The sequence below is a fragment of the Falco peregrinus genome, chromosome 5 (genome assembly GCF_023634155.1).
Source record: "Falco peregrinus isolate bFalPer1 chromosome 5, bFalPer1.pri, whole genome shotgun sequence".
Taxonomy (NCBI): Eukaryota; Metazoa; Chordata; class Aves; order Falconiformes; family Falconidae; genus Falco; species Falco peregrinus.
The window spans coordinates 27,809,224-27,835,283 of NC_073725.1; the positions used below are offsets into that span (position 1 = coordinate 27,809,224).

At 37.5% G+C, this 26,060-nt stretch overlaps 1 protein-coding gene across 1 annotated transcript in view; it reads right to left on the reverse strand.

The window, feature by feature from the left end:
* Positions 1–26,060, reverse strand: part of CUL1 (cullin 1) — a 54,812-nt gene that overhangs the window by 17,474 nt on the left and 11,278 nt on the right. Inside the window, exons 2-8 of the mRNA XM_055804922.1 lie at positions 20,273–20,565; positions 9,057–9,231; positions 7,893–8,060; positions 6,813–6,863; positions 5,687–5,777; positions 4,827–4,990; positions 612–774 (exon numbers count right to left, since the gene is read on the reverse strand). Of these exons, the coding sequence (XP_055660897.1) occupies positions 612–774; positions 4,827–4,990; positions 5,687–5,777; positions 6,813–6,863; positions 7,893–8,060; positions 9,057–9,231; positions 20,273–20,412 (952 nt within the window). The 5' untranslated portion in view covers positions 20,413–20,565. The remainder of the gene's footprint in view (positions 1–611; positions 775–4,826; positions 4,991–5,686; positions 5,778–6,812; positions 6,864–7,892; positions 8,061–9,056; positions 9,232–20,272; positions 20,566–26,060) is intronic.

The window sequence follows — 26,060 nt, forward strand, 5'->3', positions numbered from 1 at the left end:
TCACTAAGAAGGTACAAACTTGATCCTAGTACAAACTAGTGGCACTTAGGATTCATTTTTCACAGCTAAAATTATCTCATCAATTCATAATGTCCACTCTTTCCTTGTGCTCTGTATGCAGTTTTATGTATTTTATACACTGTATTTTAGAAGCTCCTTATTTGCTTCTATCCCTCTTTTAACATTTCCTATACATACTTCTAGATAACTCGGGTTTTAAAATTCTCACTGTGGACTCGGAAAGATCCATGTATTAAACTGAAACAGCTGGTAAGTGTACTGGGCTGGTTTTTGTCTCGCAACTCTCATGCAAGCTTCAGCTCCTGCTGGAAGGATGGCTCAAGCACTCTCAAAACTCTTCCAGCCAGGTTAAAGAGGAATCAAAATTATGCTGTTTTGCCTTAATATTTGGTATTGGAATAGGCTTCTTGAGGCAATATCCTCAGCCATCCCAATTTAATCAAAAGCTGCTTGTCAGTCAATTTAATGTCTATATTCTCTTTTAATCTAATTCCTGAAGAAACTGCATTGAGCTATCACCAGAATTCACATTATTCACAAATCATCAGGGAGGAGCTACAAGCCTAAACCCAATGTTTGAATCTCCTTACCTTCATTTTTGTCAGCATCCAACAAATTCTGAAATTCTGTATGAAATATCTCCAGGTGTTTTTCAATAAGTACTTGCTCACATTTTCGTGCTAACTCATCTTGTGTGCTCTCATGGAGATATACCTGAACTCTGCGCTGTTCCTCCAGAAGGCGAGCTTCAGCCTACAGAACAGAGAGATAAATATGAAACCTATATGGAAGGCAGAACAGAAATCCAACAACAGAAGTCAGATGGCTACTTAGTAAATCCATCTAGAAAACAACAATGACAACAAAGTTCAAGACTCTTACTAACGTGGTGCTATGGTTCACCTACTTAAGCAGTTATTTTCCTGGGAAATATAATACACACATGGAATGGATGTTAATGTTGATGCTAATATTATATACTGTTTCAATGGGGGGGGAGAATCACAGCAAGATTGTTCTCCCGTTACTTCTGAATAAGAAGTTTACTGATGGAACTCTGCTGTCAAAAAAAGAGAAAGCTGCTGACGTGAGGTGCTGGCAGTTCTAGCATCAGCAAGCTTTCCAGCTACAGAGGTAGTTTTAAGACAAACATGAATGTATCTCATGCTTCCACAAAACTAAAGGGCAGAAAACTACAATTTAACAGTATCCCCATGACAAATTTATTTTAATGTTCTCATCTACATTCTTACACAGAAAAACTTCCCAGTAATATACAATCATTTAAATTATACTAGCATTTAATTTGGCATATGAAATGCTACATATGCGTATCTTCCCAGCAAACCAAAATTCTAAATGTCACTCCAGGAACAGTACTTAAGCCAAAATGTAAAACTGAAGCTGTTTACATAACAATTACCTCTATTTTGTTTGCAAAAGTGTTAAAAGATTCACTTTACAAGCCATCTGTAATTGCAGTACGTTATTACGGATAAAGTGCGTATGTCCTCTTTTCAGTCCAAAGTATTTAAATTAATGTCACCAAGAGAAGGAAATTAAGTTAATGCATTTTCCTAGTATTTCAGAATACTGGCTAAGCATGAAAGATCATATTATGGACAACACCACCACCACCTCCCAACCCAACCCAATTTCACTGCAAGTGCACTGTATCATACACAGATGGCTTTAAATAATCTCTGCCGCTGTTAGCATCACTGATTTCTGTAATAATTCTGCACTCAGCTCTTTTGAAATGGTCGTGGATTACGGTCTCCTACAGTTAAACCACTACAGGGTCACAATATGGGAAACAAAATCAACAGTTTGGGAATGTATATATGTTCATGCTTCAGAGTACTGTCCGATTTCTTACCAGTAAGGAATAACAACTGACTGCCTTAATGACAGCAAACGGCAGCAAATCTTCCTGATGAATGCTGGAAACTGGGATCAGACCAGTAAGATTCCTTATCTCTCATTTAACCAGTTCTGTATTTCTGTAGCCCAGGAAATTCTGCCACTTCTAATGCTGCGTCTTAAAATATCCTTAGACCTTCACTTTTAATGTTAGCAGTTAGCTCTCACTTTGAGCTCCTTTATGAAAAAAACCATCAACTCTGACTTCAAATTTGTTTAGATTCTCCCATTTTTTGTGTTCTTATAATGCCGTTCTCCTTTTACAGGCACATTTCAGAAACAAGGGAAGAATAACTGGTTCACACAACAGTATCTTTGGCTGTTTTAACTATAAAGATCAAAAGTTCAATTTGAGACTTTATTTCAAGGGACAGTCTTAAGAAATACTGACCTTTTTCCCTACAGCACATCAGGCCATGCCAGCTTTACTCATGCGTTCTGGCCTGAGAAGAAAAATTCACAATCCTTCTAAACTCAGTACATCTGCCTGTAGAACTACATACACATATCGTAATTCTAACTCAGATTTCATAGAGTATTCCACATGAAACAAATACAATTTTACTACGCCACAGTAATGCTGATGTCATGCTGGTGCACACTAAGGTACTCCAACATTTTTTTTTGTTTTAATTTGCAATGCTGTTTATCCCCAATTAGAATTCAGCGCTTCAGTGAGAAAGTCAAGTAAGCGTACTAACAGCAGATTACTTAGTTCATAGTTCATACTTCTAAAAGATGACTTTTAAGACCTTCTTACTGCTAGTATGCCATGTGACTGCTGGACAGCTGGCAGCTTTTCAAATTGGTCTCATTTAAGGTGTTTCATACCAGAAAAGAACCCTAATTCTAGCAATATGTGAGCAATAATTATGGGGAGATGCCTGCCCATTTCCAGGCATTTCAGTAGCATGCAAGATTACAATACCCAAACTGAAAAAAATAATTAAGTTTACAAAACTGCCTTGTCGTGTTTAAGTAAAAAATGTTAAGAATTCCTTGTGTATAACAAAGTAAGATAAAACTGAAGGACAAACCTTTCTCAATTTTAATTAACAGTTCTGAAAACTTGCACGACCTCTCTTGACCTCTCCAGCAGAGCATGCAGTCTAGAGATCAATTTATCCCAGCAAACTGTCTTGTAGCTTCAGTTCATGTTTCCCCTTTCTGTTAAGTCATATCCCTTAATTTGTATCATTTTGCAAGCTTTGATCATATTTACTGTAGAGTCTAACACACATCCTTTACAGTTTCATCAGTTAAATCCCAGGAAATGTGTAGTAAAAACAAATGTCTTGTTCAGTTTGATTTCAGTGTATGCACATTATCTGTAAGGAGATGCCAAGCCAGCCCGAATAGCTTGTATACATCTCTAGTGTATTAATTTGAGCAGAGACTTAAGGCTGCACACTTTCTTGCTGAAAATTTTCCCTGCCTTATGCTAGCTTTATATGTGTTTTCAGCTTCAACACCAGTTTCAAGCAAAGTGAGTTGCTCTTTTGTGGATTTTTGAAACCTTGGAGATTGTTTGGGATACTAATAAGTTCTTTCTACTTGCCACTAATCTCTAGTTCTTGAAATAGCAATGACCTTCAGAGAGCTCTTTACTGACCTGTACCGAGAAAGGCTAGATCAGGCAGTCATTCAAGTTATGAATGACTAAAATTCCCTTATTCTGTTTTTATATATATATATTAGGGTGAAAGTAAAGAAAAGAAATTGGAAGGGAAGTAGCAAAAATCATGAATTCAACAACAGAAAAGTAAACATAGAACGGTGTGGGAACTGCTGGGCTATCCCAATGCACTAAAAGCAGGATTTGTTTTACTCTGTTATTTCTAGGACTTACACACACACACACTTTCTGGGGTGGGGGGTGGAGGTGGAGGGTAAATCATTGACTTTAATGCCAAGACTCAGACAGGAGGTGTTCTGTGGCAAAACTGTGTTTATTTTACTGCAAAAATCTTTACCGGACATCCAGGGAGGTGGGATGCTATTTATGGGCTCTGATAGGGGATATACATTTATTTTTGAGAGAGTAACAAAACCTTAAACAAATCTCATTTACCATAAGGTTGTACAACTCCACTGATTAGTTACACAAAAGAAACACAAAGATACTGCAGGGAGGGATGTATATCTGCATATCACATACTCAAAAAGCAATTTAAAAAAAAAAAAAAAAAAAAAGAAACTGAAAATGAAAAAACAACCAGCAATTCAGGAACAGTCAGGAAATGTGCTGAGAAAAATATACAAAGCAGCACTTGTCCAAGATGGAAGATGACCTATCTATTTCACATTCAGTAAGACTGACCCAATAACTAGGCTAGAAATAGTCAATGTTTATCCAGCTTGCTCTTAATTGCCCTTTCTGGAATCCCCCAAACCAGAGACTATTTAAGAATTTAAATCTTGCCTCTGCCGATCTGAAGTATTGTGTAGGGTTCTTTACATTAAAATATTCTGAGAGAATTAAAGCTAATTAATGATCTACTTCCTTGGCCAGGAAGGTATTTCAGTAAATGTGTCAACACACAATTCCTTGTATAGGAACAACAAACCTGTAGGTCTAAAGCAGAATGACTATTTTGGTGTCTTGAAGTAAAAAAAAAAAATTATCTGAATTTTATTTCTCCTCCATTTTGCCCATTAAGAAAGTTCCAAACTTTCACTGTACTTACTGATATACATGAAAGAGACAAACTTCAGATCAGATAAACATAAAAGTACATTACCACAGGGAAAAAGAGCTAACTGTTTCTGTAAAATTCTCAGCAATTTAAGTAATTGATAACAAAACCCAAGAATTTGTATTACTTTACCGCTACAAAAATCTGTATCCAGAAAATACTCACAAAGCTTGTTAAATAACTTACCTTCTTCATGTACTCCGTGACTGGGTTCTGTTGCAAAAATTCAGTACTTTCTCGTGTATAAAATCTCTCTGTGTCAGCAAGAAACTGAGATTCAAAGGATTCTTTATAGACAGTTAGTGTAGGTCCTTTTGCAAATGCATCATCTTCATTCAGCCCCAGCTCCACTACAAAAAAAAGAGCAAGTAATGACAAAATTGTCTTTTATGAAGTGGTCACTTGCAAATGAACAGGTACCCTTCATAGTCTTAACTTACATGAAGTTAATCAATTGGGACAGTATCGGCACCGCTTTTTAAAAGTTTTTAAAAGTATACATTTACTTTGCATTTAAAAAATAAGCAGCATAAGACATTACTCACGTAAACTGCACTTTCTGATACTTCACTAAATGGGTGACAGGATTCAGAAAACTTCACTATTCCAAAGGCTAGTTTAAATTCCCCTTCTATCTTTTGCTCTTAAGAGTTCCAAAATACATGCAATTACCTTTTTATTAATGACACTGGTCATTAATCTGCATGACAAAACTCTCAATTTCATGCAAATAGGAAAAAACAATCCCCCTACACTTTGTCAACTCCTATGCTTCCCCCTTCCAGATTTGCTCCTAAATAACTGATTTGTAAACAATAAACACTTGTCTATCAGTTGCTCTTTCAAGCTTTACAAAGATGATATAATCAACTGTAATTGTGTCCAGTGTCTCTACAAATATGAAGTTAAACAATATATAACTATTTATTTTACTGTAAAAATCTTTACTGGACATCCAAGGAGGTGGGATGCTACCTCTGGGCTCTGATAGGGGATATATATTTATTTTTAAGAGAGTAATAAAACCTTAAACAAATCTCATTTACCATAAGATTGTACAACTCCACTGATCAGCCTTGTATTGATAGTTTCACCATTTCTTTCCTTTTCAATCAACTTCAACACAGCATTTGTTACCTTAGGAAACAGGGATTAAAAGTCAAGCACAGAGAAAACGGTAGCTCAAGCACAGTATTTAATCAGAAATATATTCTTATGTTCCAGACAAGTCAAGCCCCTTGAGAACAAAACTTAAGGACACCTCAACATATAAAATTCCTACAGACATCACAGACTATGCTACACCTTGAAGTTCTACAACGTAATTACAGTCTGCTTACTGGTGAGCTGTAAAAAGGTATGAAAGTGCTTGGTTGTTTGGGATTTTTTTGTTTTGTTTTTGATTTTAAATTCAAAAAGCACCTTCTAAACCAAGTTTCTGTTTGTTTTATAACTGAAATACAAGAAAACTGTGCAGTAAGAGCTGAACTAACTGCCTGTACTTTACACAAACAAAGCTATCAGCTTATGCTGATAAATAATGTGTTGCAACTATTGTCCCTCTAAACTGAAATCTAGCTAGTATTTTCATAATATGATACAGTCTTTTCATCATGAAGTACTGGTAAGTAAGAGTTAAATCCACATACATAAATATAATTTTGTCTTGTGATGGAACGTCTTGTTTTTCATCATGTTGATTCACTAATTAAAAGTATTTGGTTGACGTGAATCTCCCAGGCGTTGGTGTAAATGTAACAACTCACAGTAATGCTACAAGAGACCAAACCCCAGGCCTGTGACTACCTGTGCTCACCCAACCTGACTCTGAAACCTGCGGACCTGGCTGTTGGCCTGTACTCCTGCCTAGCCTGCGAACAGCTGAAGTTGTTACTTGTTTTAAGATGAGCCCCCTTAGCTTTTTTTTTTAAAAAAAAGAGCCACGGGTCCTCTCAGCAAAGAGGTAACAGAGCAGTCTTGGTATCAAGGTTCAACCACACCCAGAGACAAAGTACTTATCTTTTCACATCACAAAGGAGAAGCCGAAGGCTCCCTTTTATTTTCTGGGTCTGTCCCTGCCCCCATCCTCCAAATTCTCCTTGGAACAGTTACTAACAATATAGAAAATCAACCTTATAAAATAACACTATAGTTTAACATATATATATATACCTGCTTATTTAATGGCCTGAATAAGCAGTCTCTCCAGGTCACCAAGGCAAGCTAGAAGCAAAGGAAGGGAAATAAAAGACGGAATAAAGAAAAGATATACATATATACACACACACACACACACACACATGCAGGATAACCCCTTCAGGAAAGCTGATAAAAGTATACTAAATAGCCAGATTTTTTTAAATTACTGTATTTTGGCAGACACATTTCTCATGCAACAAGACTGTTTCACAGTAAAATTACCATTTGCTTTACTGCTATCTCTGCCCCTTCCTGACAGTGATCCACAGCCAACTCTGAAAACTGACAAACTCTGCAACTTTGACAACACACAACCTTTTTAGTGATTTTCAGGCTGACACAATCCCTTAGGATTAGGCTAGTGAAGTTAAGCAGGAGGGAAGTAAGGATACCAACTGCTTTTCTACCATATGCAAAGTTATTTTAATGAAGCAGTAAAATAACACACCACAGCCAGGACAATGATCATCCTTTAAAAAAGAAGTGCTTTTAGTTATCTGAGATACAGATCTTCTGCTATGTTCTTCCCTTGTTTACATAATTTCACATTACAAAAAAATTATCAAGATCACATATCAATCTTCCAGAACGGTACCAAAATAACTTCTATTACAAACCAAATGTTGACTGAATCTTAGCAGCTTGGATGCTAAAAAAATTGTAGAGCTGTATTGAAGTCAACAGAAAAAAAATGCAATTTACTGCTCCATTCTGTATTTGAAATGACTGAATTCTAAGTGAAACAACAAGGCCACCCTGATGCACACAGATAACGGTATAAGCAGCAAATATTCAGAACCAGCCAACCCCTGACAATCTAATACCGGTAGTCCCAGTATGTACAAGGCAGACTGAACATCTCACAGGTTCAGACCCGTGGAATTTTTACAAATATACTGGGATGGGAGTGGGGAAAGAGGGTAGCTTTCCACTTTGCCCATTTCTTCAAAACTTCTGTGAACTTCCTACAAGTTTCAAGGAGCAATCTGCAGGATGATAATGCAAATGTGACAGATGGAACGGATAAATCACTCACTTCAAAAAGCTACTTACTGAATAAATTTCATATATTCCTTTACGACCTTCATCGCACTCACGACGAACCCAATGTCGATTGAGGTAGGCACATATCCCATTCAATACTTTGCTTGAAAACCTATAATCTTCCCACTGTTGAGTGTAGAATTTCAGCACACTCTCATCCATCAAATCCTCACCATCCTGAAATAATAAGTTTGTCAGTACTGTTGGGTAATTTTAAGGTACCACCAAGATACGTAAGGTTGTACAAATAGTGTAATAAATCTATACTATGAATATATATATAGGAAACATAGGGCTAAGACATTTCCTTCTGCATTAATGAAGTCCAAGGCCAGTATGAGATTTAGAAATTAAGACACTGGTAAAAAAAGTGCATAGCACAGACAAAGCTCCAGAAGACATTCTGGTCCCTCCTGCGGGAGGGAGCAAGATGGCACCACATTAGAAACACCGACACTGAAAAGCACGCTAGGTGAAACATACCAGTACAATAGTAAAGCATTCAAAGTGACAAATCTTTCCAAACTGGAACACTACAGCCTGAATGGACGAGGGAATAAAAACAGGCATGCATTCCAGGTAAGACCTCAGCTACTTCTAAGCAGCTTCAGAAATTAATTACACAATAGACTTGGAAAGACACCAAAAATTCTTTTATTATTGCTCAGAACTAAAATCCCAAAAGCTCCCAGCATGATTCCTTTCAAAAAATAACTAGGAGCCACTCTCCTACAAAGCAGCCCAACATCAAGCTGTAGTAGTAGTTTATTTATTAAATTAAATTAACGGCTGCCGCCACCAGGCATTTTCAACATTACCAGCGACCATTTTATTTTCAGCATTACTAATACGCTGGCCAATGGGTTAGAAATTTCAGCTGTTCTTGTTCAAGATACAGAACAGCTTAAGATGGCATATAACATTACTGCTATAAAACACAGGACTGCCATTTTGCCTTGAAGAGGAAAAGCAGCTCACAGGTACACTTAGCACCTGACCGATGCCCAAGGTAAAGCCTACAACACATTTTAATGGCTAATAGAGACCAAAGCAAATTTTAGCGTCATTCAGTTTACTTCCAGTGGCTGCATACACCTCTAGGTTTGCTGATACAAGCTCTTCTCAACCCACATTACTGCTACAAATGCAGACTGATCTGATGTGCCATCTTACCTTAAGGAGATTTGTCAAGTAGTTCTTCAGAAATTCTTTTAGCCGTTTGTACAATTCCAAGCCAACAAACTGAGCACCTCCGGGTGTCTGGCCCTTTTTCGATTTAGAAGGAGGTACTCCAGCTCCCCGTGCTTGATTAGACTGGTGTACACTAGTACAGTAGTTATAAACATGACTGACGGGAAAGTTAAGGAATACGTATGTGCCAGCATGAGACGTTAAAAAATACAATGAAAACCAATGTTAATTTCAATAAGCTCTTTTTATATGACTGTAAATTACTTAAACATAATACATTACAAGATGCATTAGCCCACATAAAATCAAACCAAAGCTCAGAAAATTAAGTAATTTTCAGCAGAATTATCTGCAACAGAAATGCATCTGACTGCTGAGTGCACTGCAAATACTGAGACCAACATTTACTTAACACAACGACCAAGAAAACAAAGCAATGGAACTTGCTAATAAATGTTTTTTTCAAGGTTTAAATGTTATTTATTTGTTGTATTATATTGGCCTTCTGCAAATACATAAGCTTTCATTCAAACAGGAAGAAATTTCAACACTAGCCTCAAGCAACGTTCAGTAGTTGAAAACACAGAGGATAACATTTTTGCATTCTTTTGAAGACAATCCTTTGTAAAGATCTGGCCATTTAACACTGGCAGATGGGACAAACCTAGAAAGCAGTAACGGCGAGAGACACACACACACACACTCAAACGCACACTGTAAGATGAGATTCACCAAAACCCAGTTTTCAGCTATAAGTACAAACCCAACATTTAAGCATGTCGTAGTAATGATTTTTCCTCTCATACTAATACAGCCTGGAAGACTTGCTGCAACTGTTAACATTTCAAGAAAACATTCTGTCTTCTGATCTAAAACATTCATATATATTCAGAATTCTTCCAAACTAATAAGTGGAAGTCACATTGCTCAAAACACTTCAAATAAGAAAGCATCCTGAAAGAAACTGCACTCCACAAACAAAGAAAAACTAGCTTGGCAGCACTCAAATTCAACTTGATGAGGACTCAGATTGACAACAAAAATTACCCTAATTACACAACAAATGATCAGCCAACAAGAGTGAAGCTTCTGAGCACTCACCTTTCTACTGATAGTAGAGGGCAAGCTTTTCAGTCACATCCCTTGTTAGAGAACATCACATTAAGCAATCCAGAAGGTCTAATTTGGTTTTAACTAATAGGCAAAGCTTTAACTACTAGACAGGCTTCCTCCACAGTATGCCATGTATTAGGAAATTAATATGTTGCTGAGATTTGCCTTTTATCTTTCCCTTCAGAAAGGCCAGCACAATATAATGGAAGACATCAGCACAATTAAATACCAAGGGAATTATAAACCCCAAATGTATGATGCATTACAGTCGTCATGAACAGACTTGCTTCTAGTATTTAAACATTACAGCTCAAGCAGAAAAATCTCTTAAAATATCCAGTTAACTCCCTTGCAATTACTTTAAAAAGATCTTCACAGACAAATCATATCCTTAAACCCAGTTTAAGGGCCAGAGCATCTTGCAAGCCACCAGGAACAAAACTCGGATCTTTGCATCAAACTGAAAGGAAAGCCTGCTTACGGTCTGTACTCTTGTACTTCTTCAGAAAGTCACTGTGTTCAGTCCAAGAGAGTCATACTCGTTGCCTGAGATTAACCCTTTTTGAAAACATAGAGCACATGTTTATTTCTTACTTGTTACCTCATCCAGGTGCCAAATAACTGGATTTCCCATGGTATCAACCAATAACATAAAACCTTCATTTGAGCTTAGCAACTGACCTTCTATCAGCCTCTTATCTCTATCAGCCACTTATTTCCTGGACATTAATGATTTCTTCCAGCTCCTAGTCAATTGTTTGTTCAACTTTCCTGGCACTGTTGCTACTTCTACCATCTATGCTTTGATTTCAGAATTCCCTGTTCAAGTGAGGAATGCCACACAGCATTAACACTTTTTCTCTAGATATGCAACTTACTTCCCTTTCACATACAAGAAAGGCAGGGTTTATGTCACTGTTTAACTTTACAATAGTTAATATAAGGTCCTCTGAATTGTGTATGGGAAGTCTCTCCATCACGATTCAAGGACTTTAGGGCTGATTCAGAAATACCCAGTTGACAGTCTTGCCTCCTTCCCCTAACTCCTATCCCAAGTGGCTTTAAGCAAGCCTAAAAATACAAGGACTGCCCAGATGATGGGTAATTCTTGCAGTTTTTGTGAATACTGCTTGATGAAAATATTCTTTCTGTTCTTCTCCAAGAATAATCACAACAGCCTTCAGAAAAATAGAAGACCAAGGTTAGAAGACACAAGCCTTTTTCTAACCCCATACATTTTACTATTAAACCCAGAATTCCTTGTAAAGTAAACACTGAAAGAAACAGAGACCTTTTGCCCCTGCCTGACAGCAGTCAGCTCAGAGCTGGAAGAAAAATATACCAGTAATACCCATATAACTGTTACTTTGGCTGGAGTCTTGCTAGCCAAAGTGTGTAAGACAGCATTTTTTAAAGGCTCTAGTTTAGTTGTTCTATGCAAAACAAGTTTGCCTATGCAGAAGGCAGCTTGCAAGTGCAAATAACTCTTTGACATATTATACATGAAAGAATGCTCTCTCACACTTTGTTTACAATCTGTGTCCCCATCTGCTAAAGCCAACCACTGACAGAAAGACTGACATATTCAAAACAAAATCAGTCTCATGCTGCTTGCAACGAACTACATGACAGTCCATCTCAGAATCACAAGGGGAACGCTATGAAAAGAATTCTTGGTTGCAGAAAGCAAACAAATCCTCTCCACTGCTTTGTATGCTGGAAGTCATATACATATCCAAACAGCTATTAGGGAACGTTTCTGTGGGTGTTTGCACAATTGTGCATAGCAATTCGCATACTATAACAAGCAGTGAAGTTAATTCCTCAATAGAATAGTTTGCACTGCAGTGAAGCTGTGCTGCTCCCCAAGCTTCTGGCTGCTGAACTTCAGATTTAGCCCAGCGAACAGACAAGCCATCTACAGGAGGCACATATCAACATCAATCTCCTCTAACTTCTACACCTTCCTTACCGTAAAGGAGAAATTACATTTACGTATTCAAATTAAAATTTGAGGTATAAAGCTTATATATTGATTCAGCATTGTGCTGTTTAAGATGAATTAAAAAAAAAAAATCTTTCTTGAAACTTTATTCTCTGAAACTCTTCAAAAAGGGATACAAGAAGCAGCCGAAGACTAATTACTTTGACCACCTTTGTCTTCAACATAATTTACACTATGTGACAACCTTGACTCAGTTTCTACAGTGCAAAGGGAAAAAAACAGTAATTCCCATTTTGCCACACCGTAATGAATCCATGGCCTTGGAGGAGATCCTGACACACAACTGGTTTTCCAGTATAATGGGAGTTCATGCAGGCAACTGGTGATGTGACTAGGGAAGTGACGGCCACCACAACTAAGTGTTGTCACTGTTCCCAGGTCCTTTGCTAAGGATATCTGAATTTCTCTGTCCACAAGGCAGAAGTGAAACAGGCTTTCAGAGTGCTGCATATACTTTTTCAGCAAGTACGCCCTCAAAATACAAGCTTGAGCACACCAGTCACCTCTAATCTACTCTCCACCCCAGAAAGTACCAAAATACTCCATACAGCATTTTTTTTCCCCTCCAAAAGCAACTGCAAACAGAAATTAAGCGAGACAAGTATCAGTTCTGCAATTCAACACACAACAGGAAAACACTCAGATTTTACACTGACGGGTACAAATTACTCAGTTTCACATGAGTCTCCTGATCTTAAATTTTTTAATAAAGAAAACAGTTCTGCTGAGGTATTAACTGATTCCCCTTTCAGCAGCACAGCTAGGTGCCCACAGTTTTTCCATTTTGCTACAAAAAATTAACATACTACACCAAGTCTGTATGAGGAACAGGTATGTAAAATTAAAAGGAACTGAAAGAGAAGCAGAATTTAATACAATGTAGCACAAAACCATAGGGCAGAGAGAAATGACAACAAAACTTTTGAGAAGCAGGAAGCACATCAAAACAGCTGAACAACTCCCTAACCAGATCTTTTCTCTCATTACTTCTAGTCTCTTTATAATAAAGATCCGTTTTAGGCATAAATTTGCTATTGCAGATCTTACTCAGTAATTAACTCTCTCTTAAGTGCTCTGTCACTTCAACAGCTGGCCTACAGGAACAAAGTGAGATTAGTTCCACTTTTGTCAAAAATCTGTATTTCCTAGATTACACCAAAGCATGCAAGAACAACATATAGAAATTTACTGAAAATACTGACAGGAAAACTGCTAGGAAGGATCATGGAAGTTTTGTACTCTTGTAAAACCACTTCTAATACAAACAATACAGCCTTACCATATTTACTAAAGAACAGCTTTACATATTTTCTTCAAAATTATTAAAAACACTTCAACTCCTGTTGAAATTCAGAAGATTAGGCTGTGCAAACCTCACAAAACCTCAGGCACGCCGCTATAGAAGTGGACATGCCTATGTGACTTTAACATTTCATAAGCTAAACAGATGAAGGAATTTTGCACAAGTTTTTGAAATTATAAGGTTGCCAAAGAGAAGTAACAAGTGGTTTAAACACCCACTTCAGCTTTGCTAGGAGCAGCAGTAAAACAAAAACCCCTGAACCCTTCACTCCTTTCAGGGAGGTATCAGCAAGAGCCTATTTTAAGTATATTCAGTTTGTCATCCAGTAAGGAAGGGTTACCTCGACAAAGCAATTCAGAGAAAATGAAAAACCCAAAATTAAGACCTTGTCCCCAGCCCCACACACTCTCCATTTGTCTTTCAATACACTTTATCCTAAGATCAATTACACATGTAAGTCTTTAGATTAGATAAAATTGCATGGTTAACCCATCACCATTTTAGTGGGGGAAGGACTGAGGCAGAGACTGAAGGAGCTATTGCAGCAGCAGCCACACAGCTGCTATGAAAATCCAGCCATAACTGAGCTCAGACACGTTTCTACAAGTCTGAGATGGGAGAAACTTCCAGCAAAAGCTATCTGAAGACCAACAGGTAACTTCTTGTTTTCCTCTTCCTAGCATAAACTCCAAAGAACCACAGAGAAGCACTGAGTTACAAGGAAAAAAACAAATTTTCAAAGCCAAACACATATACACAGCATACAGTCTTTATGCTGGGAAGTATAAGAACTACTATAACTAAGGTTGCTTTAAAGTTTAAATTTCTTTGCATTGACAGAGGTTGGTTTTGTATAGAATACTCTTGGTTACTATAAAAAGCAAGTAGAACAGCAAGCAATCACGGTGGCAAAGAACATTAAAAAAGGAACCAATCATACTAATATAAACATTCTGCACTTCTTTCAAACGGAAGCAATGATTTTTATAAATATACACCAAACCATACAATTATATCTACCTTTCCACACAAGGAAAAGTGTATTACGTACCCTTCGAAGACGTAAACAAATACATTTACTTCTACCTTTGCACTCCACACAAACACTACATGGCACATGGGAAACACTATGAAATACATTGAATATAAGCAGGATTAATACTAGCAGACAGCGGAGGCTACTTTCATGTGTTCAGAGCAACCTTAAACAACTGGACTTGAAAGTGAAAGATGGCTTAGAGTGACAGAACCTCAAGAGAAAGTGGAACAGTTTCTGAGGTTTAAAAAATGCATGCCCTAACACCCCATTATCTTTTCTGTACAGGAAAAGCATAATAATCTGTTCGGGGGCTGTGTGTGTAAAAAGACCAAAAAGCCAAAAAAACCACACCATGCTGCCTAGTAACAACAGATTCATGGGATTGGAAAATAGAAGATTCTCAGAGTTTTAATATACATCTGCTAAGCTAAAATCCTACTAAAAAACAGGAATTCCAGTGAAAGCCACTAGGACAAGGACTGCAGTAGAAGCAACTTTTACAACTACAGAAGACCGTGGCAAATGGATGCCAAGAGAAAGGCTTCATGGTTTCCCTTGAGTAACATATACTACTGGTGCTGAATCTACCCACGGGCAGAAAAATGTTCAATGTATTTATACATTCTATTTTATGAACAGAAAAATTATCCCGAGTCATCTGGTATTTTTAAATGTAAGCATACTACTCTTAATTATTTAATGTTTAACACAGTCTTTCCTTTACCACTTGCTAATACCTGAGGAAAAAAAATCCCAGATTATAAAACTGATTACAGTAACCTTTTGTGATTTATACTTACTTATATTTATCAATGGATAATCAGTAATTATCACTTCATTAAAATCAGTTAACAAAATTTAATCACAATAAGAAAATTCAAAAACAAAGGAAAGATTTTTCATAAAACAATGAAATGTGACAGAACAACCTAACCTTACTTTAAAATACTTTAAACAATTGAAAATAATTACTGTGGCTAATAAGGGAACAATAATATAAGAAACATTTGCAGAATCCAATTTACAGGTGTAAGATGAACAAATTTTAAGTCATAGCAAATTCGGTCATTTGACTTCAAAGTTTCACATAATAGCTATAGAATAGCTAATGTCAAACACAACTACTGAAATGTACTCTAGGAACTGTTGACATTTATGTACACAACATTAGAAAGATTTCGAAAGCCAATCTGGACGTTGCAGATGCACTTTTTAGTAAAACCACCACAACTTCCATAGTACTGTATAATCTTTTTATCAATTAAAAGATCTTCATGTAGATAAAAACCTTATTTGTTATAAATTAACGGTACTTGGAACCTTTAAACAGTCTTATTTTTCCCAATTTAATTTTCATTAAATATCAGAACTGTACAAAAAGGTTCCTCTGTTCAGTATGAGCACAAGAGAACTACGCTGTCTAAAAAAATTCCTTAAGAATGCTTCTCATATTATGTTTTGTAAATCAAGACAGTGAAAGCCTGAGATTATGCTGTAAAAAAGTCATTTTGACATTTCAAATAAAAAAGTACACACGTATGAAATAAAAGTCCACCACTAAGCCTTCCACTGACCCATCATATCTGGAAACTGAGAAGTTGATGTGTGCTTGGAGGAAGAGTAACAATTTCAGAAATTAATTCAGCTTTTTGTGTAAGCCACTATTATGCTAGTTTAATATAGCGCAGGGAAGTTTACCTGTAGTCTAGTAGCTGATCTGAGAACCTGCTTAAGATACATAAAACAAGAGTAACAAAATCCTTTAATTCTTTCCACTGCAGAGTTTAAATCCAAATGTATGTAAATCCCAATTCAACCTCTCACACCACGAGGCCTGAGGAAAATAAACTGCAGACTCACCATACAATTACTCTGAAAACCAGGCATCACCTTCTGCCAAAACCAGAAAACCAGCACAAGATGCACAAATATTTTATCATTGCCAAATGGAGTGTAAGTAGAGGTGGCCGTAAAGACAAGTGACTTACAGCAATATGAATATGTTGAGTAAAAATAATTCTAGTAAAGGAAGTTATAGATCTTCCACCAACAATTCAAAACAGAAGCCCACAACTTCAGTTTAATGGAAGCACAGTTCTCTCAGACAGATTAACTAGCAGTTTCCTTCAAGCAGACTAAATGCCACATAGAGATATTTTGCATACATTGATACTACAATTTCATTAGTCCTTGACTAATTGCAACCAACAGGGTTCCTTTTTTGTTGCTGCAGAACAGTGGCTTGAACTTTTTTCCCTTTGCATAAAGCAGAAAGAATTACTTCTGAGTGACCCCCCCCTCAGATGCAATGTACCCAAACTTGCTGTGGTCCTCCCGAGTTCCAGGAGTGACTCTTGGGTGACTTTATCACTGCTGTAACGCTGACTTTTACAACCTAGTCCTGTGGCTAACAGTCTCCAAACTAATTGCTATCAAAGGAAAAACAGAGTAAAAAGGCCTTTGCCTCACGATATTAGTAATGCTGTTAGGTCTGCTGTTCCTAAAAATCTAGTTAATCTTACCATTTCTCTTTTCTGCATGAGGTCAATTCTTGGCATGTAATTCTATGCTAACTTGCAATACGGCCTGTCACAAGATGTTAGTTACTATTGCAGGAGCTACTAAGCTCTCTCCAGTACTATAAATTACTTAATATCTGGGTAAGGGACAGAAAAGCATCCAGATTTCATTTTCAATAATCTCACACGTGGGAAAAACAAAACCAAACAAAAACCCACCAAACCACACAACAACACCAAAACAGTGTCACCATCCACAACAAACAACTAAAGCAATTCTGTTTCTACATGGAAGTTGTAAATTCTCAACAGGAAGCACAAAGAACATACCTCAGAAAGCAATTAAATTACATTAGTACAGCGATCTTCATAATCATGCAAGGAGTGGTAAATAAAAGTAACAACTTCCATAAAGACTGCTTTTTTTGGTTAGGTGCTTTGGCATATCTGGCAGGCAAAAGGAATCACAAAAGTATATGCAGTACTGAAAAACACCTGGTGATCATCTGATCTGACAGAAAAATATACCCTGCAATCAGAAGCACAATTGAATCTAAAATAGAAAAAGCAGGGATAAGAATCTTGATAACCACCTTTAAGAAACAAGATTTCTTGGTTCATATCTTCAGTATTCTAAGATCTACAAAGCCCCTGGTATAATCAACCTCCTTCTCCTGCTGGAATGAAGGAAAATAAATAAATAAATAAATAAATCACTTAAGTACAAGCTCTGGCCTGTACTCAGAGACTGCATCTAGTGTCTCACAAAGACAGACACTAAACAAAGAAAATGAGTGGAGGCAGGATGGAGATCCAAACTGTCTGAATTGCATAACTCCTCCAATTCTTTCCCAGATTCCCTTGAAAAATGCACAACAAAAACCTCCACATCTCCAATCGACTTTGACTGAGATACAGAACTAAAAGTAGGTTTGCTTCTATGCATGGTTCTCCTCCTCTTACAAATTACAGGGATGAAATGGAATCCATTTTAGGAGCAACACCCTGACAAAAACAAAAAAGGATGGGGCAGGTGTGGGTGTGTGTGTGACAGGACATGGGACAAAAGAGGATGAGGAAATGCCTAAACTGTCCACTGTGCAAGATTCCCAAACGGCTATCACATCCAGCATCCTTGTAAGTAGGGCTGATCTTCAGGCCACTTACAGCTGCAGCTGAAACTCATTTGCATGTTTGGCTTTCCAAGCCAAGCTGTTTGATAGGCAGAGCTTCCAGAAATAAAAGTCCATCCATTTACTAGTTATTGTATGCAAAGACTGAGCAAAGGTGTTACAGATACTGAAAGGGGAGTAATCTTTTAAGCCTAACTGCTGAACGTGTGCACTTAGTATAGGATGCAAAGTGCGCTGTTTTCTTCATAGTAGATTAAAAACTCTTAGCCTAACCAGTGCCAAATATTCTGAGTTATCAGACTATTAAATTAATCCACAAATAAGTCACCCACTAAAACTATCCACTAAATCAATTCACTTGTAAAAGTAACAAAAACCACCCTTAGTTTCAGATCAAACAACTCTGTGAAGCAGCAACAAGAAGCAAATGAGCAGTTAATAGACAATATATCCCTTTACAGCTTCATTCCAAGAATATTTGAGAACATCAGGAAAAGAAAAAAAGTGTTTTAACATTACCATTACAAGTGGTACTTAGTCCTCAGCTGCCCTGCTTGACAGATCTCACAAACCTGAATATTTTAAAGGCACTCAAGGAAAAAGTCTCCCAAAGGTTCTACTACATGTTAGATTTCTAGCAGACATTCAACATTTGCAGACTGTTTCATTTAGTCAAGAACAATGCTGAACCTAGTGCTGCAAGAAATCAGTCATTTTAAGAAAAGTTAGGACCCTCAACCAAATGTTATTTCATTTTCCCATCACTATTAAAGAAGTAACCCAGAAACACTCAGCAGACTGCCCAGGGTTTTTCCCAGCCCCACCAGAAGCATGGATTCTGCAGGCACAGATAAGGTTACACATTGACTGAGATTACATGTACAGAAAACAATCTTTTCCATCTCCTTAGAAAGTACAGAGAGCTACAGAATTAACTGCTTTATAGCCTTCAAGCTCCTCTTTCTGTTATAAAAGCTCTGCCCTTTCAAAAACATTAACACAGACTAAAATTTGATACGCAATTCCAAATCAGTGCCAACAACAGCTTTAGATGTTAACTTATGTATCAGAACAAAAAAACCTCTAAAATTTGATAAAGAAAACAGCAGAACTACTTAGTCAGATAGGAAATGTATTCAGTCATCATCTCTTCTACCATATGTCTACAAACTTCGCTGTACCACCATCTTCTTAAGCAGTGCTTACTCTACTGAGCAATACAAGGTTACGAGAGTGAACACAGAACAACAGATGCAAAACAGAGGTGGCTCCTCACCAAATCCATTTATGTGCAACTTTACAGGTGGAACATAACAGAAGGATTTCTCACTTTCCAAACAAACTCTTGAAGTCAAACACTGAAGCTATAATACAGCAAGAGGCACATTCCTCCTTCAAATTAGTTATAGAAGATCCTTACGCACTACCTGATAAAAACAAGCTTCCTACAATCTTGCAAACAGTACTTCAGTACACACATACAAGGATGAACACAACTCCCTTTCAGCATCTTATAACAACTCCCAGAATGGGGAGATGCTGGATGCTGGGAAATTTCAATAGCTCTCTGATGCAAGCTAGGAATTCAAGAGAAATCCACTGGGTGCATTCTCACTCCAGCTGGAAAATTATAAAAACAACTCAAGAGTAAAGTCCTACTCTGAGATTGACAAGAGAAAATTTTTCCAGATAACTGGCCATTATGACCAAGTAAGACCTGCAGCATAATGCCAGACTAACATATGAAGGAAAAAGAACTTCAGTTTTCTTTTGGTGTACTGTGGACTCAAAATTAGACCTATTAATGAAATCACTTTAAACATCTGCTCTGTCAAAGATAACAGTAATCAAACCTGAAATTCAGAAGTAGCCATAATTATGAAGACAATTTTCCAGACAACAGAATGTTCCTGCTTATTCGCCAGGAAGATTAAATAGAAAAGGCTAATCTTCAAAATAAAAATATATTCTTAAAAGCCACTAAGTCAAATTTGCACTTATGAAGCCATTTTGAATTTAGAAAAGTAAAAAGCTATCTCTAATCTACTAACAGTGCAAGTATTAACTGGCTTAGGCATTAGGATACGTGTAGAGTTCCATGTATCTGGATTTTGCCATACTTTGTCTGGTATAAACCTGTTGAATTCCAGCTCTTAGGTCATCCCATATCTGGTCAAGACCAATCTGTTTAAGTCCATGTGGGTTCTGACTCCTATTTGATGACATTTTGTATTTCCTGTAAAGTCTTCCAGTGCAGCAGCCTGAGATCTGCTTATTCCTCCATCAGAATCACAAGTCAAGTAACATTCTAAACTCAGTTGCAGCAACTCGGTGAGATATTCTTTACATACAAAGAGTGATGTTTCCCAGGAGGACAATCTGCAAAAGGAAAAGAAAACATGCACGTTACATGACAGTCCAAACTCATTTACATTGGAGAAAAAGATACAAAATTAATTATTTCACTGAAACATCTTCATTTACACAGATAAGAAATCCATGATGAGATCTGAAATACCAGAACCAAGGAAAATAATTCTGCAATTCAGCAATCAACTACAAAATGTGACTGTCAGTGCCCAGATCAGTCCAAAGCCTGTAGGCACTTAGGCCTGTGCTGCTGACAACAAAACCCTAACGCCAATAAGAAAACCTAACAGTAAAAATCTTTCCAAGCAGCAGACACCTTGTGCAAAAAGCCTCCCTACACAACAGTAAAACTCCAGTATTTCCAAACAACTCGGGGTTCTGTGGTAACTCGTTGTTTAACATGCATCCTGATAGATATCCAAGATTAACAAGATACTAAACCCAACCATTTTTCTTCAATTATCAATAATTCTTCCAGACTTGAGATTCTATTACAGGTAACCTGAAAATCCAAGATATTTTGGAAGCAGGGAATTCTTCTGTCTGGTAAATGCATGCTTACATAATTTTTTTTTGCTAAGTAAATGAACACTACTTCCTTCAATGTCATCCTACCAGCAAGAAAATATGCAGCCAATAATGGTGGGAAGAACGAACAGCTAATAGAGTGCACAAAATAAAGACTGCATGAATTGTGAATAAAAGAATAAGATACTAAGAAAATGCAGAACTCCCATGAGTGCTTAAGCGTGTCTTTGTGTGACAAACACAAGGTTTGGGAGGTAGTGAAAGGACAGTTATCAATTCATCAGCCACGTGAAATGACAGGGTAGGAAAACAGTCACCTGGAAAGGATTACTGAGAATATCAAGCAGCCAAGAGCCTTTTTTAAACAAGTCCTTAAAAATATTTTTCGATTTTAATGTGTCTCATCCACCATAACAACAAAATTAGACAACACCCAAAAACAACAAAGGTAACAGGATTTAAAAAACTAACCCACAAGTAACAGTTGTAGCGAGTCAGGATCAACTTACTCTTACTGCAGCCTTTCTATATATAAAGGGGGCTTACAAGAAAGATGGAGAAACACTTTACCAGCAACTGTAGTGACAGGACAAGGGTCAATGGTTTTAAATTGAAAGAGGGTAGATTTAGATTAGATATAAGAAAGTGTTTTATACAATGAGGGTGGTGAGGCACTGGCACAGGTTGCCCAGAAAAGCTGTGGATGCCCCATCCCTGGGAGGGCTCAAGGTCAGGTTGATGGGGCTTGGAGCAGCCTGGGTTGGTGGAAGGTGTCTGTGCCCGTGGCAGGGGGGTGGAACTAGCTGATCTTGAAAGGTCCTTTCCAACCCAAACCATCCTGTGATTCTGTACCCTACAGCCCATTCACTGAAATACTCAAAACACAGTGAAACATGATGACGGTTTTGCTATGCTTCTGTAGACAAGAATACAGCTTTATGCTAAACCTGTAATGGAGCCTGCTGGCCAAGACATGTATGAACCCTTCCATAATTTCAAGGGTAGTATAGGCTGAGACCTGATAAATCCTATTATTTGGTTTTGACCTTTCAGGAGCCGAAAATAAAGATATTCCTTCAGGATCTACAGTATGTGATAGGTGCTTTGTCACAGCCACTTCTAGTCTATTGTATATTCTACTCCAGTTTCACAGATTAAGTATTCTGTTATACCCTCCCTGATATCTGCCCAATTATTTGTAGGACTTCTTTTCTGCGTTTTCTCCCTGACCCTAAAAAGACCAGATAAGATTGAGACAGTTCTTCAGGATTCTTAGTCAATGACTGCCTTACTGCAGTAACACCTAAGTTACCACTCTTCATAGTCCTTTACTATACATCACCCATAAGGACTTAAATCTCACGCTCTTAAGTAAAATCACTGAGAACTATTTTCATTATGTCAATCTGAGCAACAAGTACTGTCTCGTTTCAATCAAACATAAACTGCTTCTGTAGATAATTTTTCTTTTTACATGAGCAATGATTACATAAAAGATTAGGTGGAAAACCAAGAATTCAATTAATATATATCTTATAAAACATACACTTAAAATCCAACCTTGCCATTCTGTTTCTAAAATTACAGCAAACTGGTTGTTAAAGACACGTCGGAATAATGCTGCATCATGCTTTAGTGTAATACAGATCATACCTTGTTTGTATTGAACTTCTTTAATTTCTGGAAATCGAACCTGCTGCAGTACTAATAACGACAGACTTTCACAACCAAGCAATGAAAGCCAGAAAGAACAAAGGTCCACAAGTGGCCACTTGCCTCTACTGCAGGAAATGCTCTGTGCATGTTACACACCCACAGTCTTGGACTATGACCCTAAGTCAGCATCGCAATACAAAGCAAGAAAATTCAATGTCTACCATCCAGGAGAGAAGAAACTTTTCAGTTCCTGAAATTGGGTACTATTTGAACTCTCCACAGAAGCAAGAGAAGACACGGTTACAAATCTACTTATGACTACAGTATGTGTAAAAAGTAACTGACCGTTATTGTCTTACTAATCTGCAAAAAGCAAGCAGCCTAGAATGAGAGTGCATTATAGTAAAAATACTTCGGCATACCAAGGCAAAATCCTTCACTGCTGTCTAAAAGTTCACAACAAAAAGCTAACCCCTTGCTAGCTAGCAGAAATTGTAACAGGTAAAACAGCTCATAACTGAGCCCAGGTCCCTCCCCAGGCAGCCTGCAGAGAGAAGCTACAGCCAGGGCTCTTACTCAGACATCTCTCCGAGTGCCTGTCAGAGGCAGCCACCCTTCCATTGCAAGCCTGCCTGTCACTCAGCAGATGTGGATCTTCCCCCTCTATAACAATGGAAATAAACTTTCTTCCCCAACTAAGCATCTCCTAGTTTTTATGTACCCTGGTGCATCTACAAATCCTATCTTTTCCCAGAATCTTTTAAACTCAAGGTATTCACACTGTACTAATTTTCCCTCCCCTCCCCTGAAAGTAACCCTTGGTATTTAAATCAAGATGTAGCCATTAAAAAACAAAACAAAACAAAACATTAAAAACAATGTCATGAGAAAGAAGTTAACTTTGATTATTATTTTCTCATGTAGTCCACTACATAGACATACTCTTTATAAGCAATAAATTCACTGCATTTGACATCACCTTGCTATCCCTCGGCTGGCTTCCAATTTGAATTCTGCAATTAAAGACACAAATACACAATGACAGCATCACATCACTAACTTCCTAGACTCAAATAATTTACTGCTTCCAGTCACTAACTAGTTAACACAGTTGGGAAATAAAGCAATAGAGGAACAATGCTACAAACTACTAGTTTTTTTGCAGATTTAGTCATGTGCAGAAAAACAGAAAGGTAATTATTAATATAATATCTTAATAGGAGTAAAGTTTCACTACATAAGAATACTTTAACTACTATAGCATATTTATGAAGCAACCATTTAAACTTGGTGGCTAAACTAAGCTATGGTCTTACATGTACAGAAAAAGGAGGGGTAAAACAAGGCTTTGTTACTCAGTACAGTTGTTACTATACACAAACACAGTAAAAATGTGATCTAAAATATGAAGTCTATTTCATGTGAAAAATCTAAGTGTAGTTTTCAAAGGTATTTATGGGATTCACGCACAGAAAAACTCTCCTAAGCAAAAAGTTCTGGAAGGTCAAATCTGGCCCACAGTACGGACAGTTATCTCTTTACCCAACATCCCATTTGCTAAACCTACAAAGAGGGAGAAAAGAGAGGTTAGAAGTCTATGACTTCCCAGTGCCCAGGCTGTCAGCAACTGCCAAGAGCAAGGCGCCCCCCCACCCAAGAACCATGCATTGCTACAGGTGAATTAAAACATTCACATTGTCATAACTTTGTATCAGTGAGATCTCTCACTTTCCTGTGGGCTGTACTGTTGGCAGGACTACACGCACATCAGGCTTGAACCGTACTTGTCACCATACTTTCTTGCCCAAACAGCTCAAACTCGCTGGTGACCTGCTTTGTGGACAGGATCACTTGCCTGACTTGCAACATCCACTCTGTAGCTCCAGACCAGAGAACACAGACTTCATCATATCTTCAGGACCAGCTATTATTACATGGAAAAAAACCCCATCCCTGTAGTTTCCAGCTGATAGATACACAATTTGAAGCTGAAGTATGACAGTGCTCAGCGCCACCCCGTCTTTCAACCCTGCATTCAACTGTAATTAAAACACTGTCAAACAAAACTGTAATTTCTGCCCATGCTAATCATCAAAAGGAGGTAATATTTCTGCCAAAACTTCAGAACAGCCTTGAACGACAGCAGGAAACATTAAACCCTCCTTTTCATTACTGGGGGACACAAAGCATGGCACACCTCATATGCAAGGAAACACATCACATTTTGTTTGACCGATCATCGAGTAACAAACAGTATTTTTTTGTAGATATCCCACCTGAGTAAAATTATGTGTATGCCAAATGAGGCCTACAGGGAAATCTGAAAGCTAACCCTACTTTTATCCAAAAATCCTAATAAAAAGAACTAGATGTACAGCATCTCAAGCCATCTTCTGGAATGACTACCTCATTTTTACTTCCTAATACAACATAACTTTCAGCTTCACGGCTCCAAGACTTATGCATGACCTGTTGTCCTCCCACAACCATTTATTTTAGATAGCTAGCTTCAGTAATTACAGATAGAATTTGAAGCTGTCAGCTTCTAAGCCTAGTAAAAACTTAGAGGTCCAGAGCAATGTTTTCCAGCTAACACGAGAGCCCGGATAGCATTTTTTTAATGACATAGTAGAGGCACAGGACCTAGACTTAGTCATTTCCAAGTATTTAATCCCTTGTCTAATTTCAAACACGAGGAGAACATTCTTGTCACGCCTAATAGCATGAGCTGGGTGACCAGATTTAATCATACTAAAACCAAACACATTAGGGAAGAGAAGTAAGTTTCACTAATAAGCTATGGTGGAATGAATGCCATTAAAAGTAAGCTTAAAGACCTTCAGTGTTATGAGGTTTCCAAAGTTTACAAGTGTGTATTAAAAGTCAGAATCTCACCTTTGCCTCAGATCCATTTTCTAAAACGGAACGCAATTTTCCCAGCAACAAAAATACAGTACAAGTTCATTTGGACACTGGCTGTCGTTTAACGACTTTTGTAAAAAGTGGTGCAGTGACCATGTTCACCTGAATGGCTACAATACCCCTCTGATAAATGTTTAATCTTTGGCTTCAAAACACAAGAAAAAGGAGTAAGTTTAATATAGCCACACACTTAATGCAACATGAAGCTCCTCTTGCCAAACTCTTTCCTCCTCATTTTTCCAGCTTGATTCCTCTAACTTTATCCTGCTCTCCTGTTGCTGTATTTCAGCAAGTCCGATCCAGAAATTCAACAGATGCTCTTGTATTCAGCAAAACAGCAACACTCAATAAGGTTCCCAACCAGTTTTATTCCCTCAAAGTCTCTGCTACTGCCACAC